Raw genomic sequence first — 17,597 nt, forward strand, 5'->3', positions numbered from 1 at the left:
GTTGTACGCGTGTATACATATCCACACAAATATACGTATACATATAAAGAATTAGAGAAGAGGGTGTGTGTTTGAATGTGTGCATATATGAAAATATTAAAAGATTAGGCCTGGAACTGATCTATTAGGCAATTGGCATACATTGCTTAATAAATCGATATGCTTGAAAACTCAAGCTATTGTTTTCTCAGTCATTTTACCTTTCACCCACTACAGTTTCTGGCAAAGCCAGCCAGGCTGGAACAGGACTCTGACCCTTAGGCTGACAGTTTTCTGAAAAACTCCCTAGAGTTCTCTGGCTACCAAGCTCAAGTAAGGTTTAGGGTACAGTTATACATTAAGTTTGTCCCAGAAGTGGGGTGATGTGGTGTTGATTACCTTTTCCCCAGCAGAAGAGTTAATAATTAGAGTTTTCCCCAGGAGAAGGGAAAGTTTAGGATGAAGTTTAGGTTAAAGATTAGGTTTTCCTCCAGAGGTGGAAAAGAATTATAGATTCTCATAATAGTAAAATACCAAAGGGTTTCCCTCTTAGATAGATTTTGGTAGCATAACACCAGGGAATGCTCCTAATAGTTACAGGAATGATTAAACAACACAGTTGAATTATGTAACATCTGACAAATATGCAAGAGATTCAGCTGGTAGTTTATTTTGGTCCTAATTTGGCTCTTTTCATTACTAGAAACTGAAAATAATTAAGGCTAGCCAATACATGTTTCTTATCATTTTGTCTGTTTTTGTTTCTTTGTCTTTTATTGTGTTTAGTGTTGTTTATAGGTCCTGCCACCTTGAAAGATTTCCAAGGGGAAAATGCAGACAGCCAGAAAAACTGACAAAAAGCTGCACTCAAAGAGTTTAAAATGCTGAAAACGAGTAATGAAGTTTCACATTTGAAGCAGTTGTTCCAGTAAGCAAGACTGGCTCTCACTTTAGGTAGGAAATTAGATTTTAAGGAGAACCCCCCCAAAAAACAAAACAACAACAACAACAACAAAAAAACCCTGTAAGACACTTGCATTTCAACTATAGTCATCTTGGATTATGAAGGTAAAGCCAGATAATCAAAAAAAAGGAAAACTTTTTCCTAGTTTGTAGAACTGTTAAAAATATCATAGCAGATTGTGGAGGTTTACAGATTAAGGAGATTGTAGATTAATCATTTTAAGATTGCATGGGAGTAATGCCAGGAACTCACCCCTTCTCTTTGATAGAACGCTTAACAATTGAAACTTAACGTATGCTAAAATATCTTAATGAGTTGTGAAGTACCACTCTGTAGAATTTGTTTTAAGGAAAAATAACAATTTAATTTTGTAAAAGTTTCCGGGGTAAATAACACTTAGATCACTTTTTCTCAGAAGATTGATAGAGCTATTGTTTTAGTGGATTTAAGGCAGCTGGTGTGAAAATAATCCCAGAGTGAAGGAAAAAGAAGCATGCAATTTGTATTTATAGCCACCTCTTGTTAACCTTTCCTTGACATGAAAAGGGAAAGCTTGTTTAAATTAGGGAGCAAAAATAAGTCAAATCTAATTAACCAAAAAGGGAGGGATCTTTTTAGCCCCACCCTCCCACTCCAGGTAAGAGAAATTCTCCTCTGACTCCTAACCTACCTTAGAGGACTGGCCCCCTCCTGACTACCCCAGCTCAGACACCCTCTCCCTCTGACTTTGTTCACTCCTCTCATCTCAGATCAGGTTCCCAAATAAACGTGCTGGACAACAACAACAAAATGCTGGAAATGCGTGGAGAAGATGAACCTGAGTTACACTCCAGTCTCAGAAATTTATTAACTGTACGACCTTAAGCAAGTCATCTCTTTGTCTTAGTGATCTGTAGAGGAAAATAGTATTGGTACCCACATCCCATGCTTGCTGTGAGGGCCAAAGACTGTGAAGTGCTTAACATGATGACTAGCATATGGTAAGCACTATATAAATGTTGACCATTGTTATTCCTATTATTTCTTTAACTGAGTGTAATTGCATACCAGGTTTTAGATGTGATTAATATGAAATATCAAAGGTAATAAGATTAATGACTTTCTACGTAAGATAATTTAGAAATGCATTCAGCAAAATCGACATCCTGTGACTGGTAACATGTCTTGTTCCATATTTTAAATACATGATATTGTATATGTTATTATTGGATTTCTAAATTCTCTTATACTGTGGCATTTGGAAAACCACTGTATCAGAAATGCTGTTAAAACAATAATTTTTTTAATCTTTACGCTATTAAATTATGAATTGAGCTTTTAAAAGAATGTGATAAAAACTTCTACTTGAAAACAAATATTTATTGGGGTATATTTTGTTTTTAAACAGATAATAACAATAATAAGTTTACTATAATAGTGAGTTATCATTTGAAAATTTTTGGATATAACATAATAATCATGGAAATATACAGGGTGTTTTAAAGATGTAACTTCAATATATTAATATGAAGTCAACTGTTAGCTATTTGCTGCATGTCTGAAAACCCAGAATGTGGTTATTTTTAATTTATAAAGAATAAATGAAATGTAACTATTAGGGGAACATGAGATGGTAATAGTATTCAAGTCCTAACTTGTAGTTAGTGAAATTTTGTTATTTGAGGTAATAACTCTCAGGATTATAATTTTGTTTTGAGTTTTGATTCCAGGGATGCTTGCCTAAATTGTAATGATACCAATAATAGAAAATGGCTGCAGTGTAAGAACTGCTGTAGGTGGGAAAAGCTGAGGAGACCACCTTGGTGTGGCCTACGTTAGAATCATCTCAGTTCAGTTTCCCCATTGTGCTATTTCCTTTCTGAACAGGAAATTTCCTCACCTGGTTAATCCTGACCCTGCTTTTGATATCCTGTGACTACATGACACAGAGATGTACATTCATACACACAGATCTGGGAAGGGACTTCAGAGGTCATCTAGTTCAAGCCCCTCATTTTAGAGGTGAGAAAACTGGGGTCAAGAGGGGGAAGGAGGGGAATAGGAGCAAGCATGCATTTGTCAGATGCCTACATGCCAGGGGGCAGCTAGGTGGTGCAGTGGATAGAGTACCAGTGCAGGAGTCAGAAAGACCTGAATTCAAATCTCACCTCAGACACCTGACACTCACTAGCTGTGTGACCTTGGGCAAGTCACTTAACCCCAATGGCCTCATCCTGGATCATCTCCAGTCATCCTGATGAATATCTGGTCACTGGATTCAGATGGCTCTGGAGGAGAAGTGGGGCTGGTGACCTGCACAGTCCTCCCTCACTCAAAACAAAGTCAAGGGGAAGTCATGTCATTATTTCTCTGATGGCATGATCTTTTTTTGGCAATGAAGGATGAACACACACACACACACACACACACCACATGCCAGGCACTGTGCATGTTACCAATAAGAGACATTAAGAGACTTTTCCAAGATCATATAGTTAGTAAGGAGGCAGAAAGGAGTTCTAAATTCACATCCTCTACATAAAATCAAACCCCTTCCAGTGTTCCAAGATGCTTAGGAGAGGATTTCAGGATTCAATGGATTGAAACTGATATGTCAGTTCTTATATGTAAATCTTATACTGCTAGCACAATAAATGTTACATGAAAAAACAAGTATAAGTATAGCTAATTCTATAGGAAAATAATTTCTTACCCAAGTGACCACATTGCACCAAAAAGCCCAGACACAAGTCCCAATGTGCTTAGTTCTTCTTCAAATCCATTTTCACTAGAGAAAGAACAACCAAACATTTATTAAGCATAAGTGTTAATAGCACATGGAGAGATAAAGACAATGACAAAAACCTTTGTTCCTGTGTGCTGCCTCAAGGAGTGATGCTAGGAGCGTTTTGGACCTCTGTTTCTGTCTGACTTCTCTGGGGTGCTTTACCAGTGATGGGATCACTTGGTCACTTTTCTTGCCTAGTTCAAACTGATGTCCAGAATAGCTGGACTGACCTGCAGCTTCAACTGCATGTATCTGTGTATCTGTGTGCCTGTTTTCCTATAGCTTCTCCACCACTAACTGTCCTTTTTTTCTTATATTTTTGCCAATCTGCATGGTATGGGATGAAACCTCAGAGTTGTTTTTAATATTTAAATATATAGAATTATTATAAGGGAAGCAGAAAAGTGATAGCATCTGTGGGGAGAAACTCCAAGTTTGGAGGAAATTAAGGAGAGGGGAAAGAAGGACATTCCAGGCATGGGGAACAACCTGGGGAAAGGTACAGAAGTGACAGATGAGATGCAGTGTAAAGGAAGACAAAGAAGGGCCATTATGGCTGAGGAGGGTAGATGAAGGAAGGCAAGAAGTTGGACCAGATATCAAAAAGCTTTAAAAGCCAAAGAGAGTAGTTTATATTTTACACTAGATGCAAGAGGGAACTGATGTGTTAGTAAGTACCTGTGGCTGAATTTGAACTCGGATCTTCCTGCCTCAAGGCCCAGTCCTCTATACCTAGCTGCTGGCATAGAGTGCTAGAATGGGAATCTGGAGGAAGATCCAAGTTTAAATCTAGCTTCACAAACTTAATGTTCTATGACCCTGGCCAAGTCACTTAGCCCCTATCTGCCTCACTTGCCTCAACTGTAAAATAGCGTTGATAATATTACCTAATCTCCCACGGTCAGGTTATGAGGATCAAATGAGATCTCTTTGTATAGCACTTAGTACAGTGCTTGGCATATATTAGGTGCTATATAAATGTTTATTCTCTCCTCTCCCTGCCTCCCTTATCTACTGTGCCACCTAACTGCCTCAATTGATGTAGGACTACAGCTCAGAAGAAAGACTAGGGCTAAAAATCTACAGCTACAAGTCAGCTGCACAGAGATGATGTATTCATTGAACAAAGTTGAATCCATTACCACAGATATCATCAAGACTACAGAGAGAAAAGGGCCTTTTGGGTCAGAGCCCTAGTGCTCTCCTGTGCAAATGGAGTCAGACACAGATGATGTTCTAGCAAAGGACATTCTAGTTCTGCCACTATAACTTGATAACTTCTGCTTTGTGGTGTCCTCTATTTGTCTGCGTCACTCCCTACAGATTTCTGTACCTGTCATCATCCTCTGGCATCTGGGTCACTCTCCTGTCATTCTCAAGCAATCTGATATTTGGCTAACAATCTTCTCTATTCCCAATCCCTAGCCTCAATCTTGGGGACAAATATTCATGTTATCCCCATGAACAGTCTGGCCTCAGTTTCTTAATCTCTTCAGTTCTCATAACCTGTATCTCCATTCCAGCTCCTATGCACAGAGGTAGTCAAACATTAAACCCCAACATCACCCATAACTCTATGATCTTGATCTTTCTGTGATCCTTGTCTCCTAACCTTTCATCTCCTCCTCTGCTCTACTCTTTTTAAACTTAGTCCCTCCAGTTGGCCCTTTCCATACAGGCCAGTACAACTTTGTTGTAGCCCCCCTTTGTTCGTTTGACCCTAAAGTCAAGAAGTTTAAGAATACACTGCTGACTTTTATTCGCTTACTCCCCTCTCCTTCAAACCCTGCCAATCCTAGGTCACCCCCTCCCACCACTCCCACCCTCTCCTTTCCTTGCCCTTTGCTCAAGTTGCTGAATGCTACAGGAAGGCATACAACACCACTGATGGGGAACCCTATAAATAATGCTATCTAATCTCACTTGGGCCCTCGTTGATGCATGAAATTACTTTAAAAAGTGATATATTTTGCTTTTTTCCACCTTCATTATAAACATATCCTTACCCAATGGGTCATCTCTTACAACAAAAAATATGAAAGGGGAAAAAAATAGCTCAGCAAAATGTATCAGCTAAAAATATATCCAATATCCTAAAATCATAATCCCTTACCTCTGCAAAGAAAGGAGAAAGGTGTATTTTTTTTAGTCTTTGGGACAAGGCCTGGTGATCAGAATTATATGGCATTTGGTTTCTTTGATTGTTGCTGTTTTTTTTTTCCTTTTGTAATATTGTAGTCATTTAAACAGTTTTTCTGGTTCTCCTTATTATACTGTTTCAATTCAAACAAATTTTCCTGTACTTCTCTAAGTTCATCATATTAATCTTCTCTTACAGCACAGTAATATTTCATTACACTCACATAATGTAATTTGTTTGGTCAGTTCCTAAATCAATAGGCACTTTCTTTGTTTCTGTTTCTTTGCTACTACAAAAATACTACTATCCATATTTTGGTATGTATGAACCTTTCTGTCTTTGACTTTGTAGGGGATATATATCCATAGGTGGAATCTCTAAAGATTGTGAACATTTTAGTTACTTTTTAAAGCATAATTCCAGGCTGCTTTCTAAAATGGTTGGACCAATTCACAGCCCCACCAACATTATACTATGATGACTGTCTTTCCCCTGTGCATCTGTCATCGACTGTCTTCATCCTTGCCAACTTTAGGGATGTGAGGTGAAAAAGTATTACTTTTATTTTCATTTCTCTTTTTATTAGTGATTTGGCACAATCTTTCATATAGTTTTTAATAGTTTGCAATTCTTTTATCCTTCCCTGAATGACCACCAAGTTTCCTGAAGCAGCTATTTCAGACTTCCCCTTCAATCCTCAGTGCCACCTTCTCTTTCATCAAAAACTTCTGTCCATCTCCAGTAAGGAAATTAAGGAAATGCTTTGCAAATGCCCTTACTTCCCCTGTTCCACACCAGCATCTCTACACAGCTAGAAGCAACATCAAAGTTGCTTAGCTCCAGTCATAGAGGAAGAAATGGGTGTGTTTCTGGCCAAGGTTGACCTCTTCTTGTGCAGCTGATCCCACTCTCCTCAGGAGCTTTGCCTCACTGATGATTTTTCTCTTTGTTTTCTTCAAACTCTCCCTGTCCACTAGCTTCTTCCCCATTGCCTATAAACATGTTCAGGTATCCCTTATCCTTAAAACAAAAAAGTAACAACAACAAAATACCCCAGTGTCCATTGACCCCTTAAGAAATCATCTTCTCTCTCTCCTGAACTAGCAGAGTGTTCTGTACTCACTGTCTCATCTTCCTTCTGCCCACTTACTTTTCAATTCCTTGTAAACTGGCTTCTGCTCTCCCAGATGTTATCAATAATAACTTAGTCACTAAATCCATTATTCTTCTCTTAGTTCTCATTCTTCTTACCCTTTGCAACTCTGAACTTCCTCTGAGAGATCTCTCCTCTCTCCTCCTGGCTTTAGTGGTACTGCTTCCTCCTTCTTCTATGTGATCCCTCCTTAGTCTCCTCTGCTAGTGCATCATCCATCCCATTTCCCACTCTCTAAGTATGGCCATCTCCCAAAAGGCTCTGCTCTCTCTGCTTTCTCTCCTTTAGTGATTTAGCTTGTTTTTCCCATGAGTTCATTTACTTCTAGAAAGGAGATTTCAAAATCTATATAACTTAGTTCTCCATTCTATAAAATTCCAAAACTATCACCAAATGCTCTATCGAAACATTCACCTGCATTTCCTTTGGCTCAAATTCAATATGCTTAAAACCACCCTGTCTTCTTCCCTAAAATCTGTACAACTTCCCTAATTCTGTCTTCCCAGTCCCATCTTCCCAGTCACCTAGGTTCAAAAACTTTCATTCTTGATTTTTCTCTCAATCATATTTCCCACCCTCCATCTCATCAGCTGCCACATCCTGTTGACTCTACCTTGTCAAACTTTGTCATCCATGCCCTTTTCCACTCATAGCATCACAACTGTAGGACAGATCTTAATACTCCTTAACTGAACTGTTGATCCAACAGATCCAGGGTCCCACCCATGTGAGGGTTCCTATCATCAGAGCAGGCCACTGCCCCATCTATACTTTTCATTCTTTGTGATTCTCATTCCTATTTTTCCATAATGCTTCATAAAGCATTTGTCCAGTATGCTAGGGGTCTTTCTCTAGGTGCTCTTACACTTCATAGACAGCAAGGAAATACCTAGGCAGTCCATCTGTTGTTGAGTTGATTCAGTCTGGTCTGACTCTCTGTGACCCCACTTGGGATTTTCTTTGGCAAAGATTACTGGAGTGAGTGGTTTGCCATTTCCTTCTCTAGTTCCTTTTATAGATGAGGAATTGCGGCAAACAAGGTCAGGTGACATGCCCACAGTAACAAAGCTAGTAAGTGTCAAAGCCCATATTTGAACTCAGGTACTCCTGACTCCAGGGCTGCATCCTATCTACTGCGCCACCTAGCTGCCCTTGTTATCCCTTCTCATTTCACAGAAGATTCAAGATTTAGAGGTAGCTCAGAAGCCTTCTTCTTTAACTTCCTCATTTTAAGTTTTTCTCATAATGATCATTTGAGATGCCTATCAGGCAAGGAGGTAGCAAAGCAGATAGAGCGCTGGACTTGGAGTCTTGAATACTGACTCAGTCACTTTCTAAGTGTGTGACTCTGGGCACCTTACTTAATTTCTCTCAGCCTCAGTTTTCTCATCTGCAAAATGGGGGTATAACAGCACCTACTTCACAGAGATGTGAGTACCAAATAAGAAAACATGTAAAGCAGAGATAATATATGTAGAGTACTATTAAAATGCCTTAATTAAGATCATCATTGTTATTATCACTATCATCATCATCATTAAAGAAACTGAAGCCTACAGAGGACGTGTGACCAAGGTCACATATGTAGTATCAGAGGCAGGATTTGAATCCAGGTCCTGATCCCAGAGTCAGTGCACATTCTGTTATGCCATAATGACTCCACATGGGCAGCTCATCTCCTTTTCTAGTTACACAGTTTTTCCACACAGTGAAACTAAAAAAAGTTTCCAACAGTTGTTATTACTTCAAATACATAAACAGTCTAGTCAACTGAAATGATCACTTACTATGCACAACTGAGTACCTCTGGGAAAGTTGGTATTATACTCATTCCAGCAGAGATGCCATTCACAACCAGTACTAGGACTAAGAGCCAGAGCTGACTGCCAAAAAGAATTAAGAAAAAAAAATTAGTGTTTCAAAGAAAACAAAAACTTAGTAGATTGTGCTAGTGGGATCAAGGTCACAAGTTAGTTAGCTTTACACAGAGAAGAACTGCTGTTGGTCATTGACTCTAGAAGCCATTCTTCACTCTATCAGAGATTCACTGGGATCACGTTGGTGTCACGGTGCCTGGCAGGAAAGGGGAATGCCTGAGTGTAAATATCAGAGGAACCATCACTGGTACTAAGAAGATATATAAGCATATATACTCCACTGAAACCATTGATCTCCATATTTCAAGAGTAGTCCATTTACCTTATTTAGCCTTTTCTATCATATTTCCTCCCCTTCTTCCTGTCTTCAGGTCATTTCCAACATCTTTTGATGTTGGGCATACCTTTCAGTCTTGCTTCTCCTATGGCATCTCTGGAAGCCAAGTATATGGTAAATCCTTGCCATACCTACTACATATCTGAATTTTATACCAACAAATGTCTTTTGCAGTAGTCTTTTTGGTAAAGTTTGGATTGGTTGTTGTGCTAAGTTGGGAAGAAATCCAGCTCCCAGAGTCTTTAGTGACTCTTGCCACCTCAAAAGGCATCCAGTTCAAGTTCAGCAGCACTGTCATATTTCCATTATCAGTGCTTTAAAAAAAGTTTCTTTTAAAGGGCAAATGAGAGCAAAAGCTAATCAAGTTGGGTGAGCTTTTGTTTTTATCAGAGCATCAGAACTGTCCCTTTTATTTTGGCACACAAAGAAATGAAATGGATCATAATCAATTCTTTCATTTATTCTTAGTAACAGATCATTGAAGAAGTTCAGATCCTTGTGCTGTCAGTCATATGCAGGTGCTGGTCAGCATTCCATATGGCCCCAGCCTCAAAGCTGATACAAAGCAGGTAAAACTAAAAAACGGTATCTCAGATTAATTACAGTAACTTAAAGGCTTCTCAATGATACTTACACAATAATTATGAGAAAAGAGAAGAGAAATTTTACCTTTCAATATGCAAAATGGGAACAGGTCCTAAAAGCATATAGCATACTGCTGTTATTATGTTTCCAGAAACCAGGAGCCATTTCCTCAGGTACTAATAAAGAAAAGGCATAGACAAGATGAAATCCATAGAAGTAAAAACTTTTTACTAATAGAACAGCATAAGTTAAAGGCAAGACAATATATTTATAAGACTCAAGTGAACAGAAAAACCAATTCCCCTTGCATTTTGAGAAAATAAATGAATGGTAAACTGAATGGAGCCAGACTTGTGTGGCATTCATCAATGACAATCATCACCATAATAATAACATTTATATGGTATTTACTATATGCTTTATAATTCTCTCATTTTTATCACATTACCCCTCAAAGGAAATGGTGAGGGTGGAAGAAGATGAAGAAAAGGCACTTGTTTGCTTACTATATACACAGTTGTCAATCTTAGAGATGTCTTCTGAGTTATGGTTTTCAGGTAAGTAAAAAAGGTTCAGAATTAGAGAAAGTTATATTTATATGCCTATGTCTTCACCAAATCTCACCTTAAAAAAGGCTACTTATTAAATTAGAAGGGAGACATGAGGTAGGAAAGGATCTCTCCTATAAAATTACTTTTTAAAAAAATCCATAAATTGTAAATTTTGCCTCATATAAGTCGTTGAAAAGGAGCTAAACATTACAAGGTAAAATAAACAAGAGATTCAAAATCTTTCACAGCTTAGTCCAAGTTAAGGAACGGAAGTGGCACTCGGTGATCTCACATACCACCAATAGCTATTTCCTTGGTCAATTCCTTCTCCTGCAAGCAAAATCCAAATTTTGTGCCTCCCAAAATTAAAATTCTATGTTTAGGTCTATTCTTTCAAAATCTAGAAATGAAAGAATTAAAAAGAAAAGAAGGAAAGAGGAAAGGAAAGAGGGAGACAGACAGGAAGGAAGGAAGGAAGAAAGGAAGGAAGGAAGGAAGAAACCTTAGCCAGGGATATGTTTATTGGTGTTTTACAACCAGAGAATGTGAAAACACAAAGGTAAATGTTTAAGAAGAAATAAAGAATACTTACTGGAATTTTATCACTTAGCAGTCCAAGGAGGGGTGAAGAAATAGAATATGATAATGCCAGCCCTAGAAATACGAGCCCCACATATCCTGCTGACAAATTAAACTGCAAGAGAAATATTGCACTGAAGTCATGATTAAGTCATTGATCTAATTCGGGGTTCTTAACCCATCAGGAATCTGCAGGAGAATTTTAGAAGGTCTCTGAATGTGTATGGGAAAAGTTACATTTTTATTTTCAGTAACCTCTAAATGAAACTTCCCTTATTAATTAAGAATTTAAAAACAAAGCATGTTTCTGAAAATGAGTCTATTTACTTCACAGGATTTACTAAAAGGATCTATGATCCCCAAAAAGGTTAAAAACTTCTGATTCTTCTAACATCTCCTCTTTTTGTCCCTCCACCATTTTTCATGCTCCTATTCTTTAGTAAAAATCAACTAATAAAATTAAGACCCTTTCTTATCATACCTTCTAATTCAACTTATATAAGCTTCTCCCCCCCCACTCCCAATTTTTCCTTTCTACTTATTGGGGGCTATAGAGAAGCAACTTGGGACAGCAAAAAGAGTACTAAACTAGGTAGGAGTCTGAAGGCATCCTTCTTAAACTCTGAGTGCTTCTCACTAGCCAGGAACTGACAGGTCAGTAACCTCTCTGGGATCCATAAAGGAGGAATAACTATGCACTCAATGATGTGTGTATGTGGAATCCCTCTGAAAGATGTAAAGCACGATACAAATGTAAAATGTTGTTTAATAGTTTAGTGTTTTAAATGTTTTCTTAGTGCTGATATTACTGGTTTCATCTCTTCTTCCTCTCCTTCCCCCTAGAAGAAACTGAAGTCTATCACTAAGAAAATATATTAGGAAACAATATTTAAAGCAATTCAACTTCTCTAAGAAGTTAGACCTTTAGAAAAAATCATGGTAATAGGATACAAAAGCCCGAATATGGTGCTTAATCATTTAAATATCAACAAAATATTAATGATTAAGTCAATTTGGTCTCTAAGCTAAGTCAGTTGTCAGTATTAGTTCTTTCAAAATATTTTAATGGATCTAATGCTTTCGTGAATGTCCATCAGTGCAGATCACAACCCATCCAAGCCTTCTCATACTTTACAATCCTTTTCTATGTTCTCTCTCCAATAGATACTTCACAGACACTTTATCCAACATATAACAATGAAGCATTTGGACTAAACCTTCAACTGAAGGCCATCTAAAAAAGATTAGGGATTTCGCTGCTGCCCAGGAAGCTTCTGAGGTCACTTTGTCCTTCTCATAGTTACTATCTTTCCAAGTGAGAGTGTTAACTTTTGTAAAACACTTTTAAGGTCTGCAAAAGCCCTTTAAAAACATGATTTCATTTGAGCCTTATATTTTACAAATGAAGAAACTGAGGCCCAGAGGAGTTGAATGACTTGCTAGTAGTCCCAAAAGTGGTAAATGTCATAGAGGGAATTCCCAAAGGTCCTTCTTGACTTCAGAGGCAGCACACATGCCACTAAACCAGACAGGGTGGAGAACTCTGAGCTCATGGAAAACCTTCTTATCGTATATCCTTTCCTAAAAGTGGAGTAGTAGGCAGCTTATGGTTATATGCGAAAGTGAACATTTTTATACTGATATCACTTACTTTCTTCAGTACAAAAAGAGACAGTGTAGGATCCAAAAAGCCAAAGCCTCCACTTAACGAAATGATGACAAATGATATAAGTCCAATTTTGGGTAGAGCAATCAGTTTCCAGAATGAGTGTTGACTAGGAGCAGAATCTACTGAGCAAAGAAAATAATAGGAATAACTCCTGGTAATTTTAAATTTAACTTTTAAAATTTATTAATAATGTATTTGTATAATCATCTTTACATTATTTATATTAATTATATATTAATATAATTATATAAAACATATTTTAATATAATAATATAAATGTTAATATATAATCATATATTAATATATAAAATATATTTATATTATTTTTCCCTTCCCCCTATCTAAAGATCCAATCCTATGAATTATGAAATGCATACCTATGAGATTTGATAGTCTTCAAGTCCAACTTTCTCATGTGAAGACAGGGGTTTAGAGAACTAAAATAACTTGGCTAAGGTCGCACAGTCACTTAGTGACATAGCTGGGACAATACTTTTTACAAACTGGAAAGGATTGGAAAGCCTTATTCAAAAGGATCTCCCATATTTTCCCCACTAGCCTTTAAAGAGCACATAACATTCCTAACCAGCTGTGAGAATTACCCTCTTGGCTTGATAAGTAGTGATTAATTAATCAATGTCAATCCAGAGAAAGAGCTTCATGCCCTGGTATCTAACCTTGATTGACCTTGTGTTGAACCAATCTATCATCAGTGGTTTGGGTGATAGCACACTTGCAAATGACCTAAAGCTTGGAGTGATAGACAGTGAAGGCACTGTCTAAATGGATGACAGAGTTAAGATACAAAACGTCTCTAAAAATTAAGTAATGTGGCCTTTAGATAGAAATCTAAAACTATTATACTTATTTCTAGTAAAATTTAAGGCCTACACTTAAAACAAATAAACAATACTGTCTACACAAAAACAGAAATGGAGACAACACTTCATGTGAAAAAGTCTGGAGGCCTCAGAGTCCTTAAAGTTCAATGAGTCAACAATATGACTTAGCAGTTTAAAAAATACAATTTTAAATTGCACTGAGAGACATAATGCATAGAACAAAAGAAGAGCCACTCTCTCCATACTCTTCCTGGATTAGAGCACATCTAAAGTATTCTTGTGGTTACCACATTGTGTAGAAATGGCATTGAAAAACTGGAAAGAGTCCAGAGAAGGGTGGCCAGGATGGTAAGAGGAGCAGAGACCATGTTACATAATGATTGACTGAAGAAGCAGGGCGGCGTATGGGAGAGTCTCCTAATCAGAAGTTCTGCTAGGTGCAGGGATGTGTTTGTTCTGTGAAGTTTGGATTCAGTTCAAAGTGCAGCACTTGAGGACTGAGAGGGCCACATGTAGCCTTGAGGCTACAGGTTCCCCTACTCCTGCAGAGCATGCTAGATTTGAAAGCTGGAATATTCCAGTCAACAGAACAGAATTGAAAAAGGATGGGATGCCACCAAGTGGCTAAAAATGGTGCCTGCATTTTTGGAGAAGCAAAAACCAGACAATTAAAACTGCCTTTTTTTTTGAGTTAACTTTAAAATTCAAATGCACATTTTGAACTGACTGATCTTTTGAAGAAAATTTAGCTAAAATCTTAAAATTCAGCCAGTGATATTTATTGATTATCTATTCTATAACGAACACTCTCTCTATGTATGTATGTATGTATGTATGTATGTATGTATGTATGTATGTATGCTGGAATAAGGACATAAAAACCCTTTCCCTTAGGAATCTTAAAAATGTACTAATGCTTAAAGAGATGTCCAGAAACAATAACAATAAAAATCTAAAACCTATCAGACTATGCAAACAAACAGAATAAACAAATTAAACGCATAATACTAAGCAGTTGCTAGATTCACTCGAGGAAGTAAAGGTATATAAAATTAACCAAGACTATTTCAATCCCTTCTTTCTAACATCTTCAGTCTCTGCTTCTTCACTGGCTAATTTATTTCCCTCTTCAAAACAGACACAAGTATCCTCTATCCTAGAAGCTTCTTTTCATTTTAATTTGCCCTCTGTTATCATTTTTCTTTGCTTTCTTTCTGCAGGTAAAACTGCCCTCGTGTGATCTCTAGGAGATCCTTCCCTTTCTCCCAACTCTGGTGAGCCTACTAAGACGGCTGGTGCTCCTACTCTATTGAAATAGCCTTCTCCAAGCACAGTGACCTTTTGGGATCTTTCTTGTTCCCTCACTTTGCTACCTTGAAGATTTTATCTACTGTGATGGTAGGTCAACTGAGCATGACGTTGAGAAGCAGAGGTGTTGTGAAGAAAGCAATGGGCTTGAAATCAGGAAGCATGAGTTCAAATCTTGCTTTAGACTTGACTTAAAATCTGGATGACCCTGGCCAAATCACTTAACCCCTCCGATCTCCAGTTTCCTCAGATGTAGGTTGGGAACATTACACCACCTACCTCACAGAGAGTGTGAGGATAAATTGAGATGATTTATGTAAAGCACAGCGTAAACTTGGTCAGTCACGTGTAAGATTCTGGACTTGAACTCCGATCATCTTGACTCTGAAGCTGAATCTCTATCCACCATGTGATCCTGCCTCTTTATCAGTTATTATTATAATGCTAATAATTAATGATAGTATCATATAACATAAATAATTTTCCCCCTCAGCAACTGATTTCTAAGACCCTTTCAACTTTTTTTCAAAATTATTATTTGTTTTCAGTTTTCTACAATCACTTCCATAAGTCTTAAATTTTCTCTCCCTCCCCGAAGACCCTTTCAGCTTAAAAATTTTATGAACCTGCTGTCAACATCAACAATCTCTTTCCCTGTTTCCCTGTCCTTTATTCCATGCTACCATTGAACTTCTTCAAGCTGTTTGTAGTTAGCAGAAAACTACTCCAATATAATAATAAATTCCCAAATCCAAGGTCAACCTCAACTTTTCAGAAGTTTTCATCCATTATCACATTTATCATTTCAAAACCAAAATTAATCAATGCTATATAGTGAGAGAAAGAATATTATGTTGAGAATTAGGAAACTTCGATTCTAGGAAAGTATAACTTTGGAAAAGTCACTAGCATCATTTTTTTTTCCCTTTTCAGAGGCAACTGGGATAAAGTGACTTGCCCAGGGTCACATAACTAATAAGTGTCTGAGGTTGGATTTGAACTCAGGTTTCCTCTGACTCCAGGGCCAGTGTTATGTCCATTGTGCCACCTAGCTGCTCCCAGGTTTTGTTTTCTTATTGAGAAATAAGGAATTAGAATTGATTGGGGATCCCTAACTCATAGACCATAATATGCCCTTAAATAATCAAGATATTATTGATAAATATCCAAGCTGATTACAATAGATGCTTCTCTGCATCTTATCAACCTTTAATGGTTTCCAGGGATGAAAATAACCATAGCAAAGACAACCTTCCTCTCCCCCAATCTGTTCTGTTCCAGTTCTTGACCAGGTGATGTAATGTTTGGGAAAATAAAATTTTCTTCACAAAAAAGTATAATCATCATTAATGATTCTATAAATGAGAAGCATGAATTCTAATGACATTTGTATTATCAGAAACTTAGTTACCTGAGATAAGCAGCTCAGGTACTTCACTGTCAGCAGGCTGTTGCACTCCTCCCCTGCAATTTACCCCCTCAGCAACTGATTTCTAAGATCCTTAAAAATTTTATGAACCTGCTGTCAACATCAGCCCCTCCTCCTGTTTCCCTGTTCTTTATTCCTTGCTACCATTAACCTACTTTAAACTGTTTGTAGCTAGCAGAAAACTAGTATCTTTGCCAAGAAAACCCCAAATGGAGTCATGAAAAGTTGGACACAACTATCAACGACCAAACAACAGATGCCTGTCTCCCAATAGCTTTCCTGTCCGCATCCCATCCGCATCAGATTAATCTTCAAAGAAAACATCTCCTTCTTCACACCATCTCCCGGCTCAAACATTTTTTCCCTATCTCCCCACTGCCTAAAGGAAAAAAGTCACACTTCCTAGTGACATTCCAGGCCAGAGTTCAATTCACTGCCTGCCCCACCACACACACCTTATTTTCCTGACTTTATTCACACCATTCCATCACTTGTTCTGTGCTCTCTGCCCCATTTTCACCCATCAATACATTATATCCTTCAAGTCTCAGTTGAAATTACTCCATGAAACCTTTCCTGATCATTACAACAAGAAGTGATTACTGATCTTTCTGCATCATTATTGCAAGCCTGTTATTAAACAATTTATAAGCATATACCCCTAAATGTGTCTTTGATATTTAAAATAAAATATATATACTACTGTACTAATAATTATGCAAATTATAAAACTTAACCAAAAAAAGAGAATGAGATAAAGATAAAACAATATTTGATGCTAGAGTCACTAGGAATGCCTGGAGTTTATTATTAGGGGAGTAACATGGTCAGACCTACCCTTTTGGAAAAATCACTTTGGCAGCTGTGTGAAGAATGGATTGAATATATAGCAATAGTCCAGGTGAAAGGTGATAAAGGCCTGCATTAAGGCAGCAGTTATGTCAGTAGAGAGAAGAGTTCAAGATGTAAGAGATACTGTGGAAATAAAAAACAAGACTTGACAAGTGATTGGAGATGTAGGATGAATGAGTGAGGAGTCAAGGATGACACTGGGACTGGGAATCTGGGTGCTTGGAAGGCTGTTAGTGCCCTTTACAGGGATAGGAATATATGGAAATGGGATGGATAGAGGGAGGGAAGTGAAAGACAACGTAAAGAGATCTGCTACGAAGATCTAAGCCCATTACAGCTTGCTTATCTTGTGGGACCCAGTTGGTTACACTGAAAACAAAAAGAAGGGTGGGGTGGAAGAGACAGAATACAGGAAATTCTTATTCCACATAGCAACTCACTTGGAGGGGAGAGGCTTAAGTCAGCTACAGCCACCAAGTGACCTGGGGGCAGGGGGTAGATTCTACTTGCATGACCGCTGCAGATATCAGAGCCACAGTTATGTTATAAGTACTATGTAGGGCTG

The 17,597-nt window shown here is 37.8% G+C and overlaps 1 protein-coding gene and 1 long non-coding RNA gene across 19 annotated transcripts in view; one reads left to right on the top strand and one right to left on the bottom strand.

The window, feature by feature from the left end:
- Positions 1 to 17,597, bottom strand: part of SLC18B1 (solute carrier family 18 member B1) — a 47,590-nt gene that overhangs the window by 3,557 nt on the left and 26,436 nt on the right. For 14 of the 17 annotated variants that reach the window (XM_072643376.1, XM_072643370.1, XM_072643366.1 and 11 more), the window contains 5 exons: positions 12,584 to 12,723; positions 10,946 to 11,047; positions 9,887 to 9,978; positions 8,791 to 8,886; positions 3,636 to 3,710 (listed from right to left, as the gene is read on the bottom strand). In XM_072643376.1, the coding sequence (XP_072499477.1) occupies positions 3,636 to 3,710; positions 8,791 to 8,886; positions 9,887 to 9,978; positions 10,946 to 11,047; positions 12,584 to 12,723 (505 nt within the window). The remainder of the gene's footprint in view (positions 1 to 3,635; positions 3,711 to 8,790; positions 8,887 to 9,886; positions 9,979 to 10,945; positions 11,048 to 12,583; positions 12,724 to 17,597) is intronic. The other 3 variants (XM_072643378.1, XM_072643373.1, XM_072643379.1) reach the window with 1 other exon arrangement.
- LOC140526824 (uncharacterized) lies at positions 299 to 17,190 on the top strand. Of its 2 annotated transcripts, XR_011974549.1 has the most exons (7): positions 299 to 641; positions 766 to 933; positions 1,693 to 1,923; positions 2,810 to 2,944; positions 9,686 to 9,786; positions 10,260 to 10,359; positions 14,664 to 17,190. It is a non-coding gene; the product is annotated as an uncharacterized lncRNA (long non-coding RNA). The 2 variants fall into 2 exon arrangements; XR_011974550.1 differs by lacking the exon at positions 10,260 to 10,359.

This window comes from Notamacropus eugenii, chromosome 2, assembly GCF_028372415.1.
Source record: "Notamacropus eugenii isolate mMacEug1 chromosome 2, mMacEug1.pri_v2, whole genome shotgun sequence".
NCBI lineage: Eukaryota > Metazoa > Chordata > Mammalia > Diprotodontia > Macropodidae > Notamacropus > Notamacropus eugenii.